The sequence below is a fragment of the Eretmochelys imbricata genome, chromosome 18, assembly GCF_965152235.1.
Source record: "Eretmochelys imbricata isolate rEreImb1 chromosome 18, rEreImb1.hap1, whole genome shotgun sequence".
In the NCBI taxonomy this organism is placed as follows: Eukaryota; Metazoa; Chordata; order Testudines; family Cheloniidae; genus Eretmochelys; species Eretmochelys imbricata.
The window spans coordinates 21,817,247-21,843,265 of NC_135589.1; the positions used below are offsets into that span (position 1 = coordinate 21,817,247).

The window sequence follows — 26,019 nt, forward strand, 5'->3', positions numbered from 1 at the left end:
CTGTCCGGAGATTCATTGAGCAGCAGGGTAGTTAGAAGTTAGTTACTATGAAGCTAGTCAGCTGTACAGTCTGTTTATCTTAGTGCTGCAGTTCCTATATCAAAGAAGTGGAAATAATTACAGTTAAGCAATGGAAACCAATCGGCGCCCACTGTAAGTAAATGTAGAGTTTAAAAGGAATAGAAAATAGGTGCATAATAGACCTATTGACTCTTATTTCCTTTAAAGCAGCAGGCAGCAAACTGAGATTGCTAGGTAGCCAACCATGTTGACTCTTGCATGCATAAAAGAACACCATCCGCTTACAAACTGCACTTCTGCTGGTAAATGCTTTCCCAGGTTCCTGTTAGGAATTGCTGGATGAGATTGGACGCATGGTCCATCTAGCTCAGTATCCTGTCTCTGACAGAGACCAGTGCCAGATGTTCCAGAGGAAAGTATAAGAGCTCCCCCACACCTGGCATATATGGGATAATCTGTGCCCCCCATGTTGTCTCACTCAGGTTTCTGATAGTTAAAAATATCCCTGAAGCATGAGGTTTAAATTTTTTGTTAGAACTCTGAGTATTCTTGTTAACCTATAATAGCCCCTTCTTGAATCTTCTGAAGTTTTTGGCTTCAGTGACATCCTGTGTTGGTGAGTTCCACGGGCTAATTTTGCATTGTGTGGAAAAACTGTTTCCTTTTTCAAATTTGCCATGTTTTAATTTCCTGGAGTATCCCCATGTTTCTGTGCTATGAGACAGGGAGAACCGAAGCTCCTGATCTACTTTCTCTATAACTTTCATTATTTGTATATTTTTATAATAGCCCTTCTTATTCATTTCCTTTCCAGGGTAAACAATCCCAATCTTTTCAATTTATCTTCATTATGTAAGTTTTTTTTCATGGTCCTCATCATTATCATTGCCAAAATAGGATGAAATTTAATACTAAATTAAATTAAAACTGCAAGGTCATGCATTTAGGGATTAATAACAAGAATTTTAGTTATAAGCCAGGGACGCATCACTTGGAAGTAACAGAGGAGGAGAAGGACCTCAGAGTGTTGGTTGATCACAGGATGACTATGAGCCACCAATGTGATATCGCCGTGAAAAAAGCTAATGCGGTCTTGGGTTGCATTAGGTGAGCTATTTCCAGTAGAGGTAAGGAGGTGTTAGTACCATTATACAAGGCACTGGTGAGACCTCATCTGGAATATTGTGTGCAGTTCTGGTCTCCCATGTTTAAGAAGGATGAATTCAAACTGAAACAGGTAGCGAGAAGGGCTACTAGGATGATCCGAGAAATGGAAAACCTGTCTTCCGAGAGGAGACTCAAAGAGCTTGGCTTGTTTTGCCTAACCAAAAGAAGGCTAAGGGGAGTTACGATTGCTCGCTATAAATATATCAGAGGGATAAATACCGGAGAGGGAGAGGAATTATTCAGGCTCAGTACCAATGTGGACACAAGAACAAATGGATATAAACTGGCCATCAGGAAGTTTAGACTTGAAATTAGATGAAGGTTTCTAACCACCAGAGGAGTGAAGTTCTGGAACAGCCTTCCAAGGGAAGCAGTGGGGGCAAAAGACCTATCTGGCTTCAAGACTAAACTTGATAAGTTTATGGAAGGGATGATAAGATGTAATAGCCCAATTTTGGCAATTAATTGATCTTCAACTATTAGCAGTAGGTATGCCCAATGGCCTGTGATGAGATGTTAGATGGAGTGGGATCTGAATTACTACAGAGAATTCTTTCCTGGGTGTCTGGCTGGTGAATCTTGCCCACATGCTCATGGTTTAGCTGATCGCCATATTTGGGGTCGGGAAGGAATTTTCCTTCAGGGCAGATTGGCAGAGGCCCTGGGGGTTTTTCACTTTCCTCTGCAGCGTGGGGCATGGGTCACTTGCTGGAGGATTCTCTGTATCTCAAAATCTTTAAACCGTGATTTGAGGACTTCAGTAGCTCAGACATAGGTTAGGGGTTTCTTACAGGAGTGGGTGGGTGAGATTCTGTGGCCTGCGTTGTACAGAAGGGCAGACTACACGATCATAATGGTCCCTTCTGACCTTAAAGTCTATGATTCTATAATCGTTTGCCCTTCTCTGAACCCCCCACCCCGTGGCCATTTCGAGATGGTGTGACCAGTAGTTCACATGCTATTCCAGTTGTTCTCGTGAACACTAAGATTCCAGTAACTGAAAGAGAGCAGAGAAAAATTCTTTATTTCTTCAGTCTGCTTGCTTTGTGCATTCGACAGCACTTTGTATAGTCAATTTCCCCATTTCCCCTGTATCATGTAGTATTTCCTGTCATGTGGGCCAAATTCTTCTCTCGTTTATACAAGTGTGCGTCTCCTATTACTTTACTGGCTTCATCGGGATGGCTCTGGATTTACACAAGTGTTTCTGAGAGAATTGGGCCCATTATGTGGGTCTTTCACCGAACAAAACAGGGGAGAAGAAAACATTTAAAGATAGGAATACGCCATAAAACCACAACACTTGGCAGGGCGCTAAAAGACCTGGGCTGTATCTGAAACGACTTTGAACTCAGCTGACTTGGTTTCAAGTTGACAGTGCTCCTTTTTCATTTGCCAACCTGATCTCCGCAAGGCACTTTACAGACCCCTTGTTGCATGCTGCATTCGTTGTGAAAATAACAAAAATCGCCCTGAATTTTAATCACTTATGTAACTATCAGCGGTGGAGGAAAACTGGTGTGTTCAGTTGCACTCACAACAGTGTCTAATTGGAGGGAGCCTTGCACTGGAGCAAACTATACTGTTTCTGCAGCAAGTGTTTCTCCCCCGCCCGCCATTCCCGCCGCTGGTTCAGGTGGTTGGTCTGAGCCATCACCCTATGACAAAGTCTATGTTCTCCTCTGGTGACAATGCTGTAATGCGCTTTCTGCCATCCTGGTCAGTGGTCTGTGGGAGACCTCATTTAAAATATCAGGAGATTTGAATCTGTGTGGATAAAAGCAGTGGGGAACAAGACAAGTCCAAGGATAATCAGGATTATGTTGAGGCCTGATAAACTGGAGGTTTCCCTCCTCCCCAGCCTGAAAGTCCCTCTCTAAGTGACATTGAGAGAGTGTTGTCAAGGTTTTGTGCTAAAAATTGGAACAGGAAGTAGGCCGTCCATCTCTCTCATCTTTTAATTATAAGCAGTGTCTCTTGCTGAGACACGGCCAGTGGTTTTGCTTTACGTTTTACATCGCTGTCGCTCTCCCCAGAAATCTCCTTGAAATTGCACCTTGGCTGAGCCTTTGTTAATCTTTTTGTGCAGCAAATAACTTTGTTTGATCTGGTTGGGATAGAAACAAATTGCATTGGCTTGTGTAATGTCAGGCAAGCTTTTAAACCCAAGTGGTTTCTATTAAATGGGAAAAGCAGAATCATTCCCTCCTACCTATTCCTACCCCCGGCATCACAACAAAATAGCAGCTAGGCAGCTTCTTTTGAAGTGCTGTCTTGAAAATTGGAGGCATTTCTGTGCAGTGTTACTTGGCTGTGGGCTGCTTGGTAATATGACATGATGGTGCATTTCCCGACTTATAGTCCTACTATGTCAAACCAAAGAGATATTTCAGTGAATTGCTAGTTCCTTTTTTAATATTAAGGCTGGTGTTCATAGAAAATTTTAAGTAACGATGCATCCTGTGGTTTTGCTAGCTTTCTGTCTTGGTATGGCAGCTGGATAGTTCAGTCGGGCTCTTTTGGCCAGCCTAATTGAAGAATTTTAATTTACTAGTAGTTTGGGAATGGGTTGTCATAAAAACAAAGGTAATCCCAAAGAAACTAAAATCACATTGAAAACCAAAGACTGCATCACCTGTTAAATTACACAGTAGCTAGAGCATAGCTGAAAAGAACCAGCCACAAATTATATAATGATTGTAAACCTCTCGTTTGCTGACGTGCAAATCAAAATAACATTGCTGCCTCAACTAAAACGTCAAAGAAATGGAAGACCTCTTCCTAAAGGGTCGACCCCCAGACGTTCCTCGCCGTTCATTCCAGCATCACAGTCCTTTGCTGGATTACTACTTCTGCGTTTGTCTGAGGCTCCTTGACCAAGAATGCCTGGTCTGTCAAAGTTATCCAGCAGAAGGGTCTGCACCAATCTGATATCACCCCGTCTCAGTAGTCAGCAGCTTAGTTAACCTCCCCTTGTGCATGGGGGAGGTTAACTGGGATTTTTGCGTGGTGGACAAAAACAGTTGTTCTGCTGTCCTCAAATGGAAGTGCAGAGTTCTAAACCCAGAAGTTCCAGGCAGGATTTCACCTTCCTCCAGAAATTCATAGCCAAGGGGCCATCAATAGTCTTGCCCCCGCTACCCAAGGCCTGCTGGGTCGAAACCTCTCTACATTGGGTCCATCTGGTATTTCTCCCAGAGCTGCCTTAATGGTTGGAGCCAGCACAGCTCTGCCTTTCTCTTTTGGGAACAGGAAAGTGGGATGAACAGCAGCTGTTTGGGTCAGGGACCAATGAGCAGCATCCATCCCCCTCAGGATGCTCTCCTGTGAAATAGGTCCCTTCTGTCACTGCATTGTCCAGTGGCACCTCGTGTTCCCTGTAGAGTTAAACTCATCCTGCATCTCTCACTGCAGTCAGCAGTCTGTGCCAGCTCGCTAGGAACAGTCACATCAGTGCCTGGCGTTAAGACACAGGGAGACCCACAGCCCTCTGCACATCCGCCTGCACCAGATTACTGACCTCTTCAGAAACTGCAGGGAATCACAGTGGTGTACTGAAAGGCATTTCTGCTCTCCTGTATCCGCACGTCTTGGTTTTTATCCCTAGGGAAAAGTCCTGGCATGTCTGTCAGGAGCACTCAGCAGCGTCCACCCTACCCATTTCACCGTCCCAGAGAGGTCAGTCGTGGGTGGTAAGTGTGTGACTTTCTGATGCTCACAGTTACTGTATGGCTTGGTTTATGTGGCTTGGTACAGGTACTAGGTCCTCCAGGCAGGCTTGGAGGTTGCTGCAGAGCCTGAGTTAAGCATTCTTTGCTGTGTCTCTGCAATGGCAGCGCTGGGATTTTGTCTGTCTGAGGTATCTATCCAGCTCCCATCACCACAGTGTTTGAACAGCTTGCAGTCTGCAATGCATTTATCTTCACAACATCCCCTGGAGGCAGGGCAATGCCATTATCCAAACTCTACCAATTAGGAACTCAGGCACAGAGAGATGACGTGACTTGCCCACGGTCACACAGGAAGTCTGTGGCAGAGCAGGGACTGGAACCCAGGTCTCCCAAATTGTAGGAGGGTGCCTTCATCTCTGGAAACAAAATGTGCATTAAGCTTTTCCATTTGTCATTTATTCCTCCAAACTCCTGCAACATCATGCCCTCTTGTAGCATCCAGAGCTTGTGTCAATTGTTAGCTTTGTGTTTGTGATTGTTAAGCTGAAAAACCTGAGTCCCTAACATGTTTCTGTGGGTTTGGGAAAATGTGAATGTTATGAAAGGTGTGAGCCACTCAGCATGGATGTCAACTTGAGGTTATCAATTCTCTTTTGGCATGATCAGCCAGGGAGTGTCTCAGGTTGCCACTTAGCACAGTTCTTCCATTTCTGCTTTCTTTTGTTAGCTTCCTGTGTCTTGTTTTAGGAGGCTGTGGCTCCCCGAGGTCTCACTGAGAAACAGCTCAACTGGAAAGTTCATTTCACCCTCAGAACACCAGACACTTAGAGTGTAGTGAACCAAGCACACCACGGGGTCAGAAACAGCTGAGGGGTTTGGACATGGGCTTTTTAAATGTTTATGACTATAAAATTAAGGGGCTTCTGGAGTGGCCCACAGAGAGGAATAGTGACGGACCTTACGCTGTTACCGCTGAAGGAAGGAGGAATTGGTTTGGTTGCTGTGCCTGCAACACAAAGGATGTTTGAGGTTGCCGTTGTGAAATCAAGCACTTTGGAACGGAAGAAGGAAACTGCCGTTGCCTTTTTGCAGGGTGCAGGCTGCTGTATGTAACTGGCTTTTTTTGTTTGTTTGTTTTGTTTTTTTTTTAATCCAAGAGTAAGTGACACCGCTCAGGAGCGATGGGACTGACCCAGCTGTGAGGGTGGGCCACATCTCCGTGTCCGCCTGTGCAGTGTCAGTCCCAGCGCCGTGTAGTGCAGGGCAGTAGCCTAGGAAGGCTGGATCATCTGAATAGCAAAACTCTAGGTAGGTTGCTTGTGTGTGGCCTTCCAGCTTCTCCTCTGGGACGGTGCAGATAGAGCTACGGTGCCTTGCTCACGACGCCTCCAGGGCTCGGGGCTCTCGTGGTTCGGTGCCAGTGGCTGACTAACCCCCCCACGTACAGTATCTTTGATAAAGTGAAGACCCTCGCGTATGCCATTTTCATTTTCACTTCTAAGAGGAGTGTAGGCTTGCGTGCGTGCCTGCTTGCCTTTAGATGAGGTTAGGAGGATTTTCCTCCCATTAAGCTACAGCGTAGCTTTATAATAACCAGAAATGGACAGGTTTCAGAGTAGCAGCCGTGTTAGTCTGTATTCGCAAAAAGAAAAGGAGGACTTGTGGCACCTTAGAGACTAACCAATTTATTTGAGCATAAGCTTTCGTGAGCTACAGCTCACTTCATCGGATGCAAATAAATTGGTTAGTCTCTAAGGTGCCACAAGTCCTCCTTTTCTTCTTTCAGAAATGGACAAACTCTCTGGCTGTGAGTTTCAAAATGGCTAAAGGAAATGAGGCACCCAATTCCCATAGATATTTCAATGAGAACTGGGTGACTAACTCTCATAGCCTATTTTGAAATTCCCAGCTTTGGCTGACTTCAGTCCCTCCCAAACTGGACCCCTCACTTGTGAAACATGCAACACACTTTTGGACCCTGTAGAAACAGTTCACTTGATTCCCATTTTGCTTAGGAGGGAGGTGGGGGAAACAGATTTTCTGGTGGAAAGTCAATGCGGCACTGGAATCATACGCAGGGCACTTGAGCTGTTGCGGGAGCTCTTATGTTCCTTTCAGCTAGGAAAGAAAAGCATGTGGTTTGTTGGGGCGGGTTGGTTTACATTGCAGGGGAGAAAGCGTTTGTGAACTCAGAGGAACTTTAGTAAACTTGCAGAACACAGTTTGAGGTTTGCAAAGCTTCAGCCTTGACAGGATTCACCCCTTTCCTAATAGTAACCAAAGAACATTGCTGCTGAGAAGTGGCCTAATGAAGCGAACAGTATCTCATATTCTCCTGTTTTGCCTTTCTGCAAATACAGCGGCCATGGCTTTCTTTACTGGAGCCATACATTGGTTCATACAAAATCGGCTGTTGGCTGGGGAGGGAGGGAGGAAAGAAGGGAGGAAGGTTGAGGTTGAATCTCTTCCTTTATTTTTTTTTAATGAGCCAAGTGAGTCTATTTTTAGACTGCAGCTATCCATGTGCTCTAGACATGTAGAATAAAAGACACACAACTTGCAACACTCACTTAGACTCTGGGTTAACCAGTTAACCCCTCAGGGTTCTCATCGTCTGACTAGGATAATGCCGACCACTTCCGACATTACTGGCTGTCCCATCTTGGAATCCGGGTTCTACTCCCCTGCTCCCCATGCACACACCCAAGCATCTTAGGCCGTGTTTCATTTTAATATCCTCCTGGCACCCTCCATGCTTCCCACCAGTTATGAGCAGCTCTTTGCAGCCCTGATTCTGTCTGCTCAGGTACTGTGTGCAAATGCTGCAACATGGGGTGCTTAAGAGAGAAACTGCCACCCCGTTTCCCATCCCTTCCCCCCCTCCAAAGTCTCCAGCATCACTAGACTCCCCAACCTCTCCAGTCCCCATTAAGAGATGTGAGCTCCCTCTCTCCACTGTTATTATGCAACACTTCATTTGGGTGGGCTGTGCAGTGTTGCAGGGCTTTGTTGTTATTTTCCCTGACTTGCTCCTGTTCTGAGCTCTGCAGGTTTGGTGCAGGGGCTGTAACTTGCACTCCGTTATTTTCAGCGTCATGTCTCTGGAGGGATTGGTTACTTGACTGATGCAGTTGATTTCTATTGGATAGCACTGGCTGCAGAGCAGCTGGAAGTCCGTTCAGCATTCCAGTCAGGTCGGAGGTGTGTGTGTCTGGAATTCAGAGTTACTGAAGAAAGCTAGACCAGGATTCTGGAAATATTTCATTTCCTATGTGGGATGAAATTGGCTAGTTGATTCCAGGGTAAAGGAATTTTTGTGGGGGAGAAAAGACTGCTTACTTTAAAAAAATTAATGTGTATAAAAGAGCACTGAATTTTACTTTAACCCTGACCAGAGCTAGGAGAGGAGACTTGACAGCAGATGGCACTGGCTGGATACAGAATTAAAAGACGGCAGGCAGTTCTGCCCCCCAAAAAGTATTAAATTCAACAAACCCGTGCTTCCCTCTGATGAGCCCTGTGGAGGGATTTGAAGCAAGTGAGATAATGCAGGATGAACATATTAGCAAATTTGATTTCCTTTGGGCACTTTATTAAATTTCATTTCAAGGTATTTGAAGGGCAGGTTGAAGGGTGACTTATGTGGTCTGGCTCTGTGCTGGCTGCCTAGAAACCTATGAAAGAGAAGGTATTTGTTTCATGCCTTCAGCCCTGCATAGATTGCGGGTGTTTTATCGCCTTACACACTTGGCTTCCTTTCCTCATTTTCTACTCCTGCTGTTCTGATGCACGGGCCAGCTTGCCCAGCCTTAAGGCCTCCATGCTTTGCTGTGTGGCGTCCGTCCAGAGCCAGCGGTTGTCGGTGAGGTGTTGCTGTTTCTTGGTGTGGGGGAGAGGCTATTGTTCAGAGCTCTTTGGTTTCACTGGCAGGGAGGGGGAATGATGGTGAACTTCTCAGGTTGCCTGTTGACTAGTTAGAGCTTCATTTTCATTGCACTGTGTGCGCTGAGTTGTGATATTCTCTTTCACTCTGACCTGCCTGTCCCACCTGGAGAAGGAGAGCAGGGACAGGGATGGGGAGGGAGGAGGCAATGGACCAGGCGACATCTCCTTACTCTGTTCTTCTGACATGTGCAGTGTGAGCTCCCCCCCATCCCCAGTCACTCTGGGGGGCAAAGCGTAGTTTGTTCTTCAGTGACCTATTTTACAACATGCTCCTTTGGGTAGAGAATGTGTTTTACTACCTTCCTGCCCGCCGTGCCTTGGGGAGAACCTGCTTGGCAGTTCCCTTGTGGTATTTTTGTTGTTCTGTTTTTAATGCTAGCTTCATCGAATTGGAGAAAGACATAACGGTGTGAAGGACTCGTCGCAAAAGCAGTGGACTAGAATCGCAGAGCAGCCAGACTACACGTACACAAATGCACTCTTGCTACCAACCATCGCATCTGAGGGTTTATCTTTACATATAGGACAGCTCCTGTTGGCACATTTAATCCACCTCCCTGAGAGGCCCCAGCTGTGTCAATGGGAGAAGCCTGTTGTCTGTGCAGGGGGTTAGGTGGGTATAAGTATATCGCTCACGGGTCTGGATTTTCCACACCCCTAAGTGACGTGGCTATAGAGAGATAGGGCTGTACTATGGACCTGGCCTCCGGCTGCTCTAGCTGTAGCCAAAGGAAATAACAGGTTTAAAAGGCAAAGGCAAAAGAAACCAAATATCATGTTTTTCTCCTCCCTCAGAATTGCTCATGACAAAGACATCCATTGTATAGGCTGGGGGTGGAGGGACATGGTAAGGGCACCTGGTTACAAGGGCAGAGAGGACCCAAAGCCTCTGACCTGGGAGATATTTACATATGTGCTTACAGCTTTATCTACATACACACTTGTCCCCGTGTAGTTAGACCGGTTTATTTAAACCAGTGCAAACCCCTGTGCGGATACTCCAATTTCATTGTGAGTGGCTTATTTTGGTTTATCTTAAACTTCTTCCTGATCAACTTAAGACAGACCAAAATAAGCCTGGTTTAAACTAAGTGTCCACACAGCCTTTCACACTGGTTTCATTAAACCAATTTAAAATTACACCTTAAATTACAATAGTGCAACTCTGTTGGGGGGGGGGGGGGCGGGGAATCTAATAGATGAGTCTTTGCAGGGCCATAAAATGCCTTTTCTTTAAAAACCTCAGGTTTTCCTCTTGACATTTAATGGGTTGGCAAATCAGGTTAGCAGTATGCAGATAAGCACAGTTCCTACTGGTACTTTTATAATCCCATTTCTCCAATCACACTATGTTTGCAGGAAAATCTGAAGTATTTTCTCTTCCGTCTAGCACGGAAACCTCCGCACTCGAATCTGTGGCTAGGAAAACGTTTTTAATGTTTCAGGCATCAAACTTCATAGACTTTAGTAAAGGGAAAGTGTGAAGAAACCTCCGACGCAGGGCAGAGCTTTGCTAATGCAACCTTCACACTAGTCAGGACCCCGGTTGTCTCATCTCTTCTCACTCTGCCTACCTCCATGTGAGTGAGGGGTGGGGAGTTTGAAGTGGGAGAGGGTGAATCCTTGTGGAACTGCTCTGTTTCTGTTTCATCTGCTGCCCTCTGGCTGTCTCGCTGTTTCAGTACAGCTCTTGAGCATCAAGAGTACCATCTCCATTCTGTAGGAGCTATTCTTCAGGCCCCATCTGTATTCCCCTTCCCACCCCTCCCTACCCTGCACGTCGTTGTAACTTCCCCTCTGTGAGATTTAGAGACGGCCCTTTCATCACTTGTTTGTATTGTTGACTTTTGAAGAGTCATTTCTGTGTTTATGATGGAGTCTGGCATCTGTTGATTTAAACTGGCATTTAATGACTTTGAAACAATATGGGAATGGAGCAGTACAATGCAATGCTCGGTTACTCGTAAGTACAGACCCCCACACGCAAGGCCCATGTGTTTAATGGGTCAGGGCTGTTTCCCTGACTGTAAACGGACTACACAACTGAGAACTTTGCCTTTGAATGGTATTGTTCTGCAGTTTGGTTTCTCTGAGTTTGCTGGTTGGTATTCTTGGGTATTTTCTGGAATTCTGGCTGGTTAAAAAACAGGGAAACATAAGGCTGGAGCTTCAAACTCCACCTTAGTAGCTCTGACCATCCTTTGGAAGCAGGCTGCTATTTTTCATCCACAGATTTGCACTTGTCCTGATTCATGGAGATGCATGATACTGTTATCTGGGTTGACTGATAACGTGAAGTGTCTGCTCCAGGTGTGAGTTATAGGTCACAGATGATGATGAACTGCTTCAAAATGATTCCTGAGTTATGAACTCAGAAGCTTCAAGCATCATATGGAGCATGTTGCAGGAGGGATTGAGATGGAGTTTGCTGCTCTAGTTTTGTTCACTTTCTGTGTTCTGTTCTAGTCTATATGGATACTTATACTGTGCCCAACACCATGGTACCCAAGCCCTCCTAATAGTGGAATAAGCAACGTGATCACACATCCGTTCATGTGGCTTGTTCTCTCATCCTCTCATAGTTTGTACTTAGTTTGTCATTTGAGATGTGGCAGTTCATACTGTATGTTTGCCAATCCAGTTGTTAGGTGCTCAGCATAGCTTTGGGTGCTAGATAATTAACAAGAAAACATCTCGATTTGGCTTGTTCCACAGCTGCCGATGGCCTAGGCACAAAGTTACAGCAGCTTCTTCAATTGTCACTTGGTTGTGCTTCATTTTTGTGCAACTAATAATCCACAGTCCTGCTAAAGATGAAAAAAATTTGCATGTACATATGTGTGTTTCAAGCAAGGTGTAAGATCCAAAATCAGTAACAGAGCGTCTGTGCGAATTTAGGCTGCGATTTTTGAAAACTGCCTGAAGGAATGAGTGACCCCCTCCCCCTGACTTTCAGTAGGAGTTGGGCTAGAGAAGTTAAGCACCTTTTGAAACCCATAGCATTAAAGTATAAATACAAATCTGTTCTTCCTTATCAATAGTCTAATGTCGTGGGCACTTGGACATTTACATAGTTTGACCTTGAAGTATCTAAAGCATCCATGTGTATATAAAGTTTCCTGAGTTCTGGCATAGTTCTGATGAGAAGGGATATACCTAGAGTTTCTTGAGACCTGTCTGCACATTTTCCCACTGTTGCTGATGTCTGTTCTCTCTGGCAGGGACAACATCAGGGCAGTCCTAGTGTCGATGGGATCACAGCTGCTGGTGGCATGTCATCTAACTATTAAGTGCAATTTCAACCCTTGTACTTAAAATGCCTCTGCCACTTGAAACAGCGGTCGCCCTGTGTCTAAAAGGATATAGCAGAAATAGGAGGCACTGACAGGTAATGAGAGTGACAAGAGGGTGGAAAGGTTTCCAGATGAAGAGAGATCAATACAGTTCAGATTCATCAGTTTAGAGAGGAGATGAGCAAGAGGGGATGACAAGATAGGGGTATAGAAATGAAACATTGGATACCCCTAATTAGCCTTTCTTGGAATAGGAGAACAAGGGGACATTCAATGAAAGCGAACAGCAGAAAATTTAAAACCAATAGAAGGAAATACTCCTCTTCACAATTCATAATTAACCTGTGGATCTCATTGCCACAGTATGTCATTGACGTGTTTGCTGAGCAGCATTCAGAAGAAATTTGACGTGTACATGGATAATGAGAACAAACTCAGCAGGATTTTTAAAATTATGCAATTTATGTGAAAAGTGTGTAACCACTCCTGACTCAGGACATAACCCCCAGCTGAGTGGGGGTCAGGATGGGATGTCCCCCATTGGGAGGTTATTCCATAATTATCTTCCACTCTGCAGCGTCTGGTACTAGCAATAGACCAATGGTAGTGGTTCTCAGACTTTTGTACTGGTGACCCCTTTCACATAGCAGCCTCTGAGTCCGACCCCGCCATATAAATTAAAAACACTTTTTATATATTTAACACCATTATAAATGCTGGAGGCAAAGCAGGGTGTGGAGTGGAGTCTGACATCTCATGAGGCCCCCCCACGTAATAACCTCGCAACCCCCTCAAGGGTCCCAGCCCCCAGTTTGAGAGCTCCTAACCTATGGTCTCATGGCCGTATTATCCCCAGAGGTGGTGATCTGCCCGATAGCTCATGGTGAATTAGTGGTAGAGGCAGGATTAGAACCCAGAGTCCTGACCCCCACATCAGCTCCAACCAGTGGGAATATTCCATGCTCACTAAGAGAAAGTTATGAGAGGAAACACAAAAATTCATGTGCTTTAAAAATTCAATTTATTCTGGTTGTAACTTTTTATTCTATATCTTTTTAGAAGGTAAAAAAGAAAACGGAGCTCAAAAACTGAGGCTGGCTCGATGTATCCAGAATCTACCACTGACTCCCCTGCTCGACTCTCGCTGAGACAGACTGGCTCTCCAGGGATGATTTACAGGTGAGCCATGCGACCGAGTTTATAGCTTCCCCGACTACCCAGAAGTTCTCTTTGTTACGGGGAGCACATGTTTTGCAGTTTTGTGAAAAACAGGGTAAACCAGTTGTCATGACCCTCTGAGGCAGCCACTATTCAATCCTAAAATCCAAACCTTGATTTTTTGAAGATGCTTAGAGAAAAGTCATTTCCAGAACTGTGCGAACACTGGATAGCATAAACAATATTTAAGCTTCCTTCTGAGATTTGGTGCCTGTTGTTTTAAGGAATGGGTCACTCATCAATTTCTTTTCAAATAATCTATTACATTTAAGGGTTTAAGAGTATGTTTTCTGTATTTCACTTTATTTTTTTAACATTGAATGACATTCTGTTGAATCAGGTGAGCCAGAGTCCGCTCACGCATGTGTCTTGCACAAATTTTGTGCCCATAATTCTTTCCCTCACTTGGTGGCATTGTTGTCAAGCTTTCACAGAGCTTTTCAGCTCCTCCTAGTGAAGAGAAACTGTGCAGACATTAAACCCTTATAGAGACTTTGATGGAGATGAACCGAACGGGTTTGCTAGAGCACAAAGATTATTGCAGGATGAACTGAGACTGAGCTTTCTGTTTCTGGCACTTCCCAGTTGTTAATGCGATTTGTGGAATATTTCTTCTTTCTTTCCCTTGCTGTCGGAAGTGCTCGGTACGGGAGTCCCAAACGACAGCTCCAGTTCTACAGGTAACAGAGTCTGTTATTTTTTTATAAAAAATGGGACTGAAAAGTAGTGATGGGTATAATTACAGAAGGGCACGTTTCAGAAGGGGTCTCAACCCGTCATACACCAGGATATGTTATGTATCATCAACCTCAGCAGGTGTTGGCTCTGGCAGCCTGAAGGGAATTGCTGCCCGCACAAAATTCTCTGTCACTTGCGCACCCTAGGCACCCACCTCTACCTAGTTCCTAGGGCTCAAGATGTAACCCTCTTAATTTAGGCACCCACCGTCAACCTGTTCCTAGGGCTCAGGTGTTACCCTCTTAATTAAGCACTCTAACTTTACCCCTACGTGGACTCTACTCCTCCGGGCTCTGGGCTCTACTCCCCTGGACTTTGAGCAAACTCCCATTCCCTGTGGACTTGGGGCTTAATCTTTTGCAGGTTTAAGGGGTCTTTTACCAGTGAAAGAGCCTTACATAGTAATATCCTACTTACCCTCTGTTTATTAACAATCACCAAAACAGAATGCACACGCTACACGTACAATGCTTACCACTCCCAATAAGACTGTTAAACTTTTCTTGGTGGCCAGTCAGGATCAGGTCCATCTCGGGGACTCCAGTTTCTGCAGGGTGTCATTGGCAGGGTGTTGAGGTCTGGCACCTCTGTTCTTGGGGCTATGTCCTGGAGTTGGTTCCCAAAGAACTTCCTCTTGGACCTGCAGTTTCCACGGTATGCATCTGATGAAGTGAGCTGTAGCTCACGAAAGCTCATGCTCAAATAAATTGGTTAGTCTCTAAGGTGCCACAAGTACTCCTTTTCTTTTTGCGAATACAGACTAACACGGCTGTTACTCTGAAACCAGTTTATATAGTGAAACTTGACTCCTGCTTAACAGCATCTTAACCAATCATTTTAGTAAAATTTTACTAACCAATCCGAACATATTGTAACAAAATTCTCTAACCAATCAGAGCCCACCACCTTAATTAATTTACACCTAGCAAAATTAATTGTGTAACAGACAGAAACAATCAAAGAACCAGACAGAGACCATACAGACAAACAATAAGGAAGTGGGGACCGTAAAGATAAAATAGTAAAGAAATGAGGATTTCACAACCACAACTATTGATAAGTGATTTCTTGCCTGACAGGATGCTATCAAACTAAGTTTTCTTTAACCACTTTAAGATCTGTTTCTTAGTCTGGTGATAGTGGATGATATTAGGACAGGATCTCCTTCTTATCGGCCCGATATTACAGTGTGTTAATGTAATTTAGATGGAATGTGAGAATGCGACTTCCTGCTTCTTAGCTCATGGCTGCTGCTCTCCTAATATGGCAGCAGACAAAGGTCTTAGGCCTTACCATATGGCTACAGGAAAAGGCCTTATCCTTACAGAATGGAAAAGTTAGAAGATCAGCTCTGCAATTCAAATTCAGCCAGCTACTTGCACGGTCCTAGTTTTCATGCTTGTGCTGCAGAAGTATGTATGTTGTTCAGCTTGTGAAAATTAACCTGTACAGATTAGCTGAACTATCATTTAAATTACTGAGATGGCTGCATTTAATTTAATCCTAGACAAAATAAGAAATGTGTGTGCGTGTGCGCAATTTGTTTACAATAATTTAGCAAAGTGTGAAGTGCTTTTGGATGGCAGTGTGTTGGAAATCCGAAGAATTGCCAGATCAGAAATGGCAATGATCAAAATAAAAAACCCAGCACAGTCTAGTGTACAAATTTGGTTACAACTCCATCCCATCCTTGTTGAGAGAGAGAGAGACTTGACCTTTTCACATACCATATTACGCTGGCCAGAAGGGACAGTACCATCTTACATTTATTGGCTAAGATTAGTGACTAGAGATTTTTGGTGCCCCCGTTTTTGGGTGACCAGCTTGAGACCCCTTAAAGGGGCCTGATTCCCTGACATGGGCGCTTAGCTCTTTATGAAAATCAAGCTCCTTTAAAGTATTACTAGTTGGATATATAAAAATGGAGTTGTCCAAATTGGCGAGTCACTTCTGAAAACTTTGGCCTGCAGAGCCAGAGGTACAGCCTGTGGCACATAATAAATTTGTCACTTCTCTGAGACATGGGATGAGGGTTGGGGATGATTAGGAGCCTGGTGGGGAGCTCCGTAGCCAAAATGTTAGTCTGTGGTGTGTTGATCATCCAATGAAATATATGTTTACATTGACTCAGCCGTTCAAGTAGAGTGACTAGATGTCCTGATTTTTGGGTGTCTTTCTTATATGGGCTCCTATTATCCCCATCCCGATTTTTCACATTTGCTGTCTGGCCCCCCTACATTCAAGGGAGCCTAGAATCTGGGTGTAGCAGAGTGCAGCCGTGGCTCTTTCAGCTAAGATAATGGAGCAATCTCCATTCTGGCACTCAGAACCCATTGCATACTAAGGGGACCATATTTTCAAAATCAGAAATGGGGATACTTGTGTCCTGACGTCTTCGGGTCAAAAATAGTCGTACAGGATACAAGAGTGAGGTGGTGTCAATACTCCTGTCTTTTCACTCAACTACAACACACGCATATTTCTCAGGGTGAGGCTGCTACACAACTGAGAGGATGTGTTGGCAAAACCCAGACCTACTTGTTTTTCCCCAGAGCTCTTGTCCCCAGGCCCTGTTAATCTGGATATGTGCATTAAGAGAAACACCATTACCTTGGGTCTAAGACGAAATAATTTTTCTTCATCCTTTTACTGTCTAAAATTGAAAGAACCATTTACCCCCTACAAACACCGTGTTAATGGAGTGCTGGAAACTATTTGAACATTGCTGGAGGCTTAAGTTAATGATGTAACAGTACAGCAAATTGCTGAACCAATCACTGATCCAGACACAAGTGTGGATGATAAGGAAGTATGAGGCTGCTTTTTTCACTCTAGCCCAAATCTGCACACTTCTTCGTTAAATGGTGTTCTCAACTTACACATACATAAAGCCACATGAATGAAACAGAATAAGTATTGTAACAGAAGGGGGATGGGGCAGGAGAGGGGGTAAGGTAAGATTATAAAAGAGGGAGAAGTGTCTTAAACCACTGGCAGAGTAATAGTTTTCATGATGTTCCTGTTTTTGCAGCATTAATACTGTCATAACATTTTATCCTCGTGCATTCCTAGATATGTAGTTAGTGATCACTCAGCTACACTGACTCTACAACAATATGCAAAGCAATGATTGAATAGCTAATTAAAGCAAAACGACTAATCACTAATGCTGCACAAATAATGGAAATACTTTTCAGTTAATATTTATTACCTTGAGCAATCAACAGGTGGCTTATGGAAATCTGGGGAATTCTAGGCATGGAAGAAATCTAAAGAACAATTCAGATGAGTTGTTTGGCACATGGTCAGTATTAGTAATGGCCACTTATTAGTACCACTGAAAGGAGAGGATGGATTAAAAAGTTAAAACTCCTCATGCGCTTTTCTCCTTAATAGGATCTTATGGACTCCCACTGGCTTTGCTTGACATGTGCTCTCTTCAGGTGTGACTCCGCACCACAGACATCAAAGGGCGATTTACCATCGACGTCCTATTGCCCCCGATCCTGCAAATGCTTCCTAACCTGTTTAAGTACGAGACAGTCCCTTAAGGATCAGGGGGACGTGCCAGGGCTTGAAGCTACATGTGAGCATGTTTGCAGAGTCAGAGCTTTATAAATGTTCTTTTTCTCTTTATTTTATTAGTGTATTTGGTGGCTTTATGTTCGCCATTTAGCAGTGACCCGTGTGCCCGAACATATCGTAATGTAAGGCTATGCGTAAACGTTCAAAGCAGACAATTCAAAAGACAAGGTAATGCCTCTTGGGAACTTCGTAGAAATCTATTATTATTTTCACTTTCTAGTAACCTATAAGCACTGAGCAGACCTGGGCCCAGTGTAGGTTACTTTTGGCCATGTAACTAGCCATTCAAAATCCTCCATGAGAGCACCGCTGGCCTGATCCGTGGCCCAGTTCAAGTCCCTTTCTGCCACTGCAGCAGTCCCAAAGGGCTGGAAAGTGTAATTGGCCAGCTAATGGCTCCCCTGGTGAGGAAGAGTCTTTGGATGGCACAGGCCTGGCATAGAGTGCCCTGTGCCATGCTGTTACAGCCGTGGGGTAGGAAGTGCATTGTGGGGGATGGCATCCCTCTGGCAATCGGCAGCTACTCTAATGGCTGCTTGGGGGTGACTGTGGCAGGTGGGAGTGAGTTGGAACAGCCATAATGTTGCTCTAACTTGCACTGGGTTCTGGCCAGCCACACGATCCAGGTTGTCCGAGTGCCCCCTCAAACTCCATCCCCTAGTGCTGAGATGAGCACGATTTAGTTAAACTTCAGTACTGGGCCCCATAAACTCTACATTTCCTCCTGACTTTTGAGTGTGTAAAAGGTGACCCTAACGTTGAGATTTTTGTGTTTGATTCCCCCCTCACCCCTTAAATCTCTCTCCTGAGTTCACTGTGCACTTCCACAGCCACTTGGTCAAAAAAATGTATTCAACTCCACAGTGAAAATAACCGTTTAGACACCTCACCTGCATAGCTCACGGCTGTTGTGTATTTGTGATTCCACAGCCTCACTAAATAGTGTTGGAATTCTGAACGTAGTGGAAATGTCACATTGCCCTGTGCAGAACTGATTCTCCCATCAGTATGCTGTTTCTCTAGCAATCTCTGAGAACTACTAACCTAGTAGTTCCACTGAATGCATCCGATGAAGTGAGCTGTAGCTCACAAAAGCTTATGCTCAAGTAAATTTGTTAGTCTCTAAGGTGCCACAAGTCCTCCTTTTCTTTTTGCTAACCTAGTGAGTCTCAATTTGTAGTTTTTAGTCATTTTTTGGTTTACATCCAAATAGTCTTATTCTTTCTGCTGTAAAAAGTGTGTTTTGGTTTTTCTCCTTTTACCTGGGTGTGACTTAAAAGTGAGTCCATACATTTGGCCTGACAAACTCACATCTGGGCTTAGACCAAGCATGGAAAACTTCTGCCAGTTAAGAGAACTTTTTTAGACATTGAGAATATTAGAGGGTTATAATGAAAGTCTCCATGAAACCTTTGCTTTCACAAATAGCAAGAGCTTTTAATATCTATCTGTGTATAATATAACTGTTCTTAGTATTTGTTTTCAAACCACGTACTGGAGAAAAGTTTTTACTTCAAACTGTTTGTCGTGGTGTCTGGAGTGGTTCATGACTGTGAATGCCAACCTCAGGGCAGACTATCAAAAAGCAGGGCAGACACCCCAACCTGGTGGTATGTTCTATAATTAGATTTCACCAACCCAGTAACAAATAGGAACTCCCAAAGCACTGTGCCAGTCTTACCATGGTATCACAGACAGTCCCCTCAGGCACTTCAGTTTGTCTTGCCACTCAAGCAAGCTGGACTTAGCGATAAGTCCATGAGTGCAGGGGACTGGACTAGATCCCGAGGTCCCTTCCAGTCCTATGATTCTATAAATGGTCACCAAAAATCATTAAAGATTCAGGTCCCAAGAAGCCAGTCATGTAACCCAAGTCAATCTGTACCTTAGAGCTCTCACCAAAGACAATGCTTGTAGCCAATCCCAGAGTAAACTAACAAATGATTTTTTAACTAGGAAAAAGAAATGAGAGAGTTATTTACAGGTTAAAATGGGCAATATATATGCACAAATAAGTTAGTCTGTGGTGACAGAAATGTTGTAATCTGTCCACTGAATTTGTTTTAGGGCTAACCCAGGTTGACCCTGGGGATCTCTACTTTTGTTCCTTAGCTCCAGCCCTTGCGAGAGGCCAAACAGCAAAGAGATCAGTTTCTCCTTGTCAGTGATTTTTATTCCCCCCCGGAGCCCAGAATTCAAGCTGATGGGATGAGTTCATGTGCAGGTCTCTCCTTCTGGATGGAGTTAGTAATGCAGTCAACAAAGTCTGTCCTTTGATTGCATTGTAAACCTCTGTAAATTGTGTAACTTACTAAACAGGAAAAGAAGCATTGATTCAGGTAAAGTGCTCCTCTGGTACACAAGATGTGTAGCAAACAGTATAACTTTATACCATGGGCTGTAGAGATTATAAATGAGATCAATACATGCTGCATCCTACCAGCGTTTCATAAAATCTAAGCACATTCTTATCAACTTAACATTTAATATCTATTTGGATAGCGCTCACACACAGGTAAGCAAGACTGATTTCCAGCTCTGCATTTGTAAGTGTTCAGTGAGGCCTGGGGCCTTGGCATGAGCTGATACCTGGTCTGCCAGCGTCACACTGTTCAGGTGTAGATCCTGATTCCCTGTTGCACTGGTTTAATACCAGGGTAACGCCACTAACTCCAAGGGAGTTACTCCAGCGTGACAGAAGGAACTGCACTTCGGGTTTATTTATAGGCATTGCTATAGCACTTACCACCACAATAGCTCATCATCAGAACTGTGGCTCGTTAGAGGTGGAACCTCTCATCGGGATGTGCCTGTCCACAGCGTCTGACAAGCATCTGCTTTATAAAAAAGTAAATGATGCCAATATTCATAAAGCGGCTGCATATCCACAGGCTTTTAGAGAGGGAGAAGGTCATGAATAATTTAGCTTCTGTTTGCTAAGAGGAAAATACCCTAATAGAACTAATGGCGCGCCTGCTAAAAAACTTGGCTCTGGAGTGACTGTCTTATTCACCAATTGCTTTTGACATTTAGTTTTGACACTCCCATGATGGAAAAAAAAACAACCCACCCGTACTTTCTTTTATAGCTATCTGAGGAACCCCTAATAAGCTAGAACTTTTCTTTTAATGAGCAGGATTCCAAGAAACCGGGTGAGTTTGTGTTTTTCCTGAAGCTATCGGAACAGACAGGTAGAGTCCTTTTGATATTATGTATATGTATTGATAGATAATCTGTGCTTTCTTAACATAGGAAGTGGTCTAGGAAATAATTTTTAGGATCTTGTATTTTTTCTTTTAAAGCAAGATGCCTGCTCCGTTGGTGGAGGCAGGAACTCTTGGTAGTTCAGTAGCTTTCTGTCTGTAGGAAAATGAGAAATAAATATTTTACAAGAGAAATAGATGCCAAAGCTACGATGTGTCAGGTTGAAACTAATCCTATTTGTAAACTGTCTGTTTATACCTTCTAATTGGTGCTGCTGGCTCGTAAATGTTAGGGTTTTTCCCATTTCTGGTGATGTTACAATAGATTTGATCATGTCTTCGGAGCTGGGTATCTTGAAATATTCTCAGTTAGTTCCACTGTACAAGTGAATTCCGTGTTTGTATGGTTTGTTTATATTTTAGAGAAGGCAGTTCAGTTACCTCCAAACTGTTGACTCAGGCAAGTTTTATGTTTATATTTAAAAGAATAAAACTGTTATTAATAGAAACCAGCTGCTAATTTGCTTGCTTTAGACCATTGCTTTCTCAATATAGCCTCCACTCGTTCCGCCTTTCAGATGTGTGATGCATGTTGGAACTTCTTATGTTTTTAATTGCTGTACATGTTCTAGAAAATACAATTATTTTTTGTTTGCTGAAATTCTTGTGTCATGTTCTTTTGTTTTTTGTGATGCATAAAAAATCTGAGATAATTTAACAGTCACTCGTGCATTTTTATATTTTTTGTTTAGACCTTTGCAGGTTTTATAATCCCAAACTGCGATTTTGTTCATGTCCATGTTATGTTAAATTATTTTTTATAAACGACTGTGACTATGTATTGGTGATTAAAATGGCTTTACCCTGCTGTCGACGCTTGCGGCTAAGTAATGTTAACCAAAAGCGTAAATACATAGAGGTTGAGATGCCATGTTCAAGCTGTGCCTCTGTTCAGCCAGCCCTGCGCTCCTCAAGCCAGGTCAGGTCCAGCTCCCACTGATCTCAGTCTGTCCGATGACTTCAATTGCAACTGGACAGGACCCTAAAAAACTACTGTGCAGGATTGTAGGTTTGCCTCTAATTTTTATTAAGTCCTCAATCAGCAAATAGTACAAGAAATGGAACCGGGAGAGCTGCCTGCATCCGTCCAGAGAATTCTTTTGACGCTAGGTACACAGGTATATATGCTAGCAGGCTTACTAATTTCTGCTTTTACTCTTTAAATACAGTCCTTCATTTTTCATATAGTCCAGCCCTTCCCTCCTTACTCAGGTGAAATTCTCGTTGCTTGCATCAGACCCTTAGACACTAAGATTGGTAGAACTCCTTGGGTGCTGCAGTGAAGCAGGAAATGGGAAAATCCTCATATTTGATGTGAAAGAAGAGAGGAAAATGTGACTGTCAAATGCAGAAGATCCTGACCAGTAGTTTCACTGGAAGACATGTGTTGCAAATGTCCAAAGCACTGCAAAACATAGTCCGAATAACCCTGTATTGGCAAGAGGATGGAGTACTTTTTTCCATTTCTAACTTCAGTGATTTTATGAAGCTCTTTCTAAAAAGCGTGCCCAGCTATTTAACTCCCCAGGTCACCGTGTGAAAGTGTGGATTTTGATCACTACATTATTTACTAAATCTGAGGATTTTTTAAAGATTTCTTGAAATAATGTTTGTTACAGGAATTCTTGGGGTTTTTCACATTAATTTCTTGCACACTAATGGTTATTGATTCTTTTGAGGTTACAGTTGGTTGGAAAAGTGATGCATCTTCTGTGCTCTTTGAGAGAAAATACCGCAAAATTTAGCTTGCATCTGACGCTTATGAGTTTGTCTCAGGAAAAGCAATTATATAGTGGTTGTTATTCTTATGCCTTGTGTTTTGCTGAGAAACTGAGAACTAAGCTATATCACTGCATCTAATGTACAACTGTGGTGTCAACGTGCTGGTGTCGCATAGGTAAGAGCAAGTGCTGGTTGGTTGTTTGCTGGAAGAATTGTTGATGCTTCTACCGCTGTTCGTGCTACCCATCTAACACCTCTTCGGAGACTATAGCTAGATTTCTGGACATGTCCTAACTTTGCATTTTCTGGGTCAACTCACAGACTGCAGGTTTGCACTAGATTCAGAGGTGAGAGCAGCCATGACCCCTGAAACAGAGACTCAGAGTTTTCCCCGGTACCTTGAGTGCAAAATTCTGGAGCTCTTGATTGGGACCTCTGGCCCCAACATAAAAACTTGATCTGGGTCCAGATCACCTCAATTTTCAGTCTTTAAAAACAATGAGAAACTGGAATTCATCCTGCCAGGATGAAAACTGGAAGGGCCCTAAAAGCAGATTGCATCAGCGTCCATGTGCAGTTGTGGTTAACTGGTATGTGCTTCCAAACTTATCCACGCCGCTGTCGGCTTCCTTTGGTCAGGTACGAATGGCACCATCTTGTCCAGTGCACTAACTGTGACCCGTAGGCAGTGATAAAATACCAGGGCCAACATTTCCACAGGGGGAGCCTACTTAGTATCTAAACACATGGCCTGATTTCCAGTGGCCCTGCGCATTGACTTCAACGGGGGCTGTAGGACCCCAGCTTCTCTGAAAATGAAGGCACTTATTTATGTGCCTGCTTGTGGCCATAGAGCTTAACTTCAGGCACCTGAAACATTGAATACTTTGGGCATTTCAGAAAGCCATGGGGAAACATCATAAGCTCTCTTCCCATCCTCTCGCTGCTGAAAAGCACCCTGGTGTGGTGGAGGGGTTTGTGTGCTGTCACTCAGAGAGACCAGCTCTTGTGCACAGTCAGCAGGTTATTTTCAGCAGCCTGCATTGAATGGAAATTCGATGACGTGGTCCTGTGCCGTGCATGCTGCTGCAGATAAAAATATTGGCTCGATGCACGGATTGCAGCAGTCTGCTGCATAGACATTGCATTTTCCTCTGAAGAGTGCAGCCAGCCAAGAGTCCCGGAAGAGTTAGCTGCTGCAAGCCGTTGTCACTGTGTTCCCCTCTTGGGGCAGGGGTCTAGCAGAGAAAGGGTGCTGCGTCCACTTTGAGGTGGAACTTTTATGCACGAATAAGATTGCTAACTTTTCCTGCATTCCAGACGGTGCAGACATGCATTTTGGCCTGACTGACAGCCAGATCCTTGTCCAGTGTCAATCAGTGTACTCCACTCATGGAGTTATGCCAATTGACACCCGATTAAACTTCTGCTTTTATGTTGTTCACTCAAATCCATGCAATGCCCCCCAAAAATTCTTTTGTGGCATTTTCTGTGGACCATGTATTTAACCAGTTACCGAGGGGCAAACCATATGTGGACAAGCGCTCACAAACCAGCAACCAGATAAAAAACCCAGGATCAGTGATCTAATCAGAGGAGCCATTAGAAATATGAAGAACCACAAACTGCCAGATTTTGTTCTACGAACTAGCACAAACTCTTGATGCAGAGAGCACTTCGCTGTTTGATACATTTCTAGTTTCCCTGCCAGAATACATTGGAATAACTATCTATAATATCCATGTAATTGTTCTGCAACCAGAAAAGAGGCATTCAATATGAAAATATCTGTAACATCAATCTGACAAGTCCATGCTACAAGGTTTTTGTGACAGTGACACAGTACCAACTTCTAACATACGCTGAAGTTTAAGCAGCTGAAGAAATCATTTTTTTTTCTGCTGAGAGAAATAAATGTGATGATCTGCAACTTGTTTGCAAAAGCTTTAAGACAAATCAGGTAATGGTGAATCATCCAGCAAAGCTAAAAATGTTCTTGCTAAAGACTTCTTAGATCTCTGAGCTTTCCAGGATGGTTACATTCATATAGAGATTTTTCCAAAGGCTATACCTAGACATTTACTAATCACACCTTCTGCAGCGTATATGCAGGCACTGGACAGTGTGCAAACGAGTGCAGTTTTTTACTCTCTGCCACAGCCGTCATGACATCTTTCGTTTTAATTAAGTTTTCAAAGTAACTGCTCTAAGGGAAAGTTTTTAGCAGCACCATTGAATCACAAAGTGGTGTTGGTGTGGCTTTTCTTCTGAAACATTTTGCAAATAATGCCCTGCGGGTTTTCTGTAGCCTCTGTCAGTGGAAATCCTAAATCTTCATTCTTAACCAGGAGACCGTTTAGGTGATTTCAATACATGAGGAAGTGCCTAATGCAGATAAAGCTGAGATGCCTTAGATTACAAAATTGTAGGCCTTTTTTGTCTCCAAGTGAAGTGTGTTGGTTTGATCTTCATTGCGTTCACACAGAATATCTGTCTCATGTACAGTACTGAGTTATGGAATTGACGTAACTCTTCCTAACATCACAGAGCGAAGGTCTCTTAGTCCCCAAGCTTAAAGGATTCAGCACCCGATCCAGCTTCTGTTGAGGTCAAAGGAAAGACTCTCATTAAGTTCAGTGGGGGCTGATCACGCCCCAGAAGAGCAATTCATTCTGTTGTTTTAAAAAAAGATCCCAGTTGTTGCATAGTTAAAACCCCAAATGTTTCTAAATGCCGCCCTTGTAATCCTTCAGAATCCATCACAGTGAGGGTTTCCTAAAGAGGTGCAGCTTCAGTGCATGCTGTCATGAACGCATGTCTAGTATTAATGCTTAATATGCATTCAGCAGTTTGTCACCATATGACCAAAAGCAGCTTCAAGCCTTGCAACTGAGCATTCCACCTAGCTCTGCTTTATTTCATGCTGCGTTCTCTGTGGGGCTTGGTTTTTATGTGGAAGCCTTTTGTTTTGATTAATTAAATTATTTTGCAGTTTAAAAGTAGCTCAGGGTTCTTCTTGACTTGCTCATGACTTCAGTTTCTGAGGTATGTGGATTAGCTCTAGGTACGATCTTCCTTCCAGCAAGCAGAACGTGACTTCTGCGAACATGTGCAAGTGTAGTGTCTGTCTGCTGTGTGAGCGTAGGAGCGTTTACTAGAGGTGCTGACGTGTTTTACTTGTTGTCTGGCTGAGCTGGAGAGGAGGAGTTTTGGTTTTGTGAGTTTGTGCCCTACAAGGTCACTACTAGCTGATCGAGAGGGAATGTTAGACACCTGCCTCCAGAAGGACACAGATCTTGTGTGTAGATTCAGTTAAGCATTTAATATCTGGAAAAATTTGCAGATTTCCAAATCCGGCAGCAGAATGCTGTCCATGACATACAGCGAAAGCCTGAG

The 26,019-nt window shown here is 43.7% G+C and overlaps 1 protein-coding gene across 4 annotated transcripts in view; it reads left to right on the forward strand.

Annotated features, from left to right (window-relative positions):
- KCNAB2 (potassium voltage-gated channel subfamily A regulatory beta subunit 2) overlaps positions 1-26,019 on the forward strand; it is a 109,318-nt gene that overhangs the window by 30,545 nt on the left and 52,754 nt on the right. For 2 of the 4 annotated variants that reach the window (XM_077837281.1, XM_077837278.1), the window contains exons 2-3: positions 13,157-13,276; positions 13,954-13,995. In XM_077837281.1, coding sequence (XP_077693407.1) covers positions 13,200-13,276; positions 13,954-13,995 — 119 coding nt within the window. In that variant the 5' untranslated portion in view covers positions 13,157-13,199. Of the gene's footprint in view, positions 1-8,652; positions 8,722-13,156; positions 13,277-13,953; positions 13,996-26,019 lie in introns of those variants that run through there. The other 2 variants (XM_077837279.1, XM_077837282.1) reach the window with 2 other exon arrangements.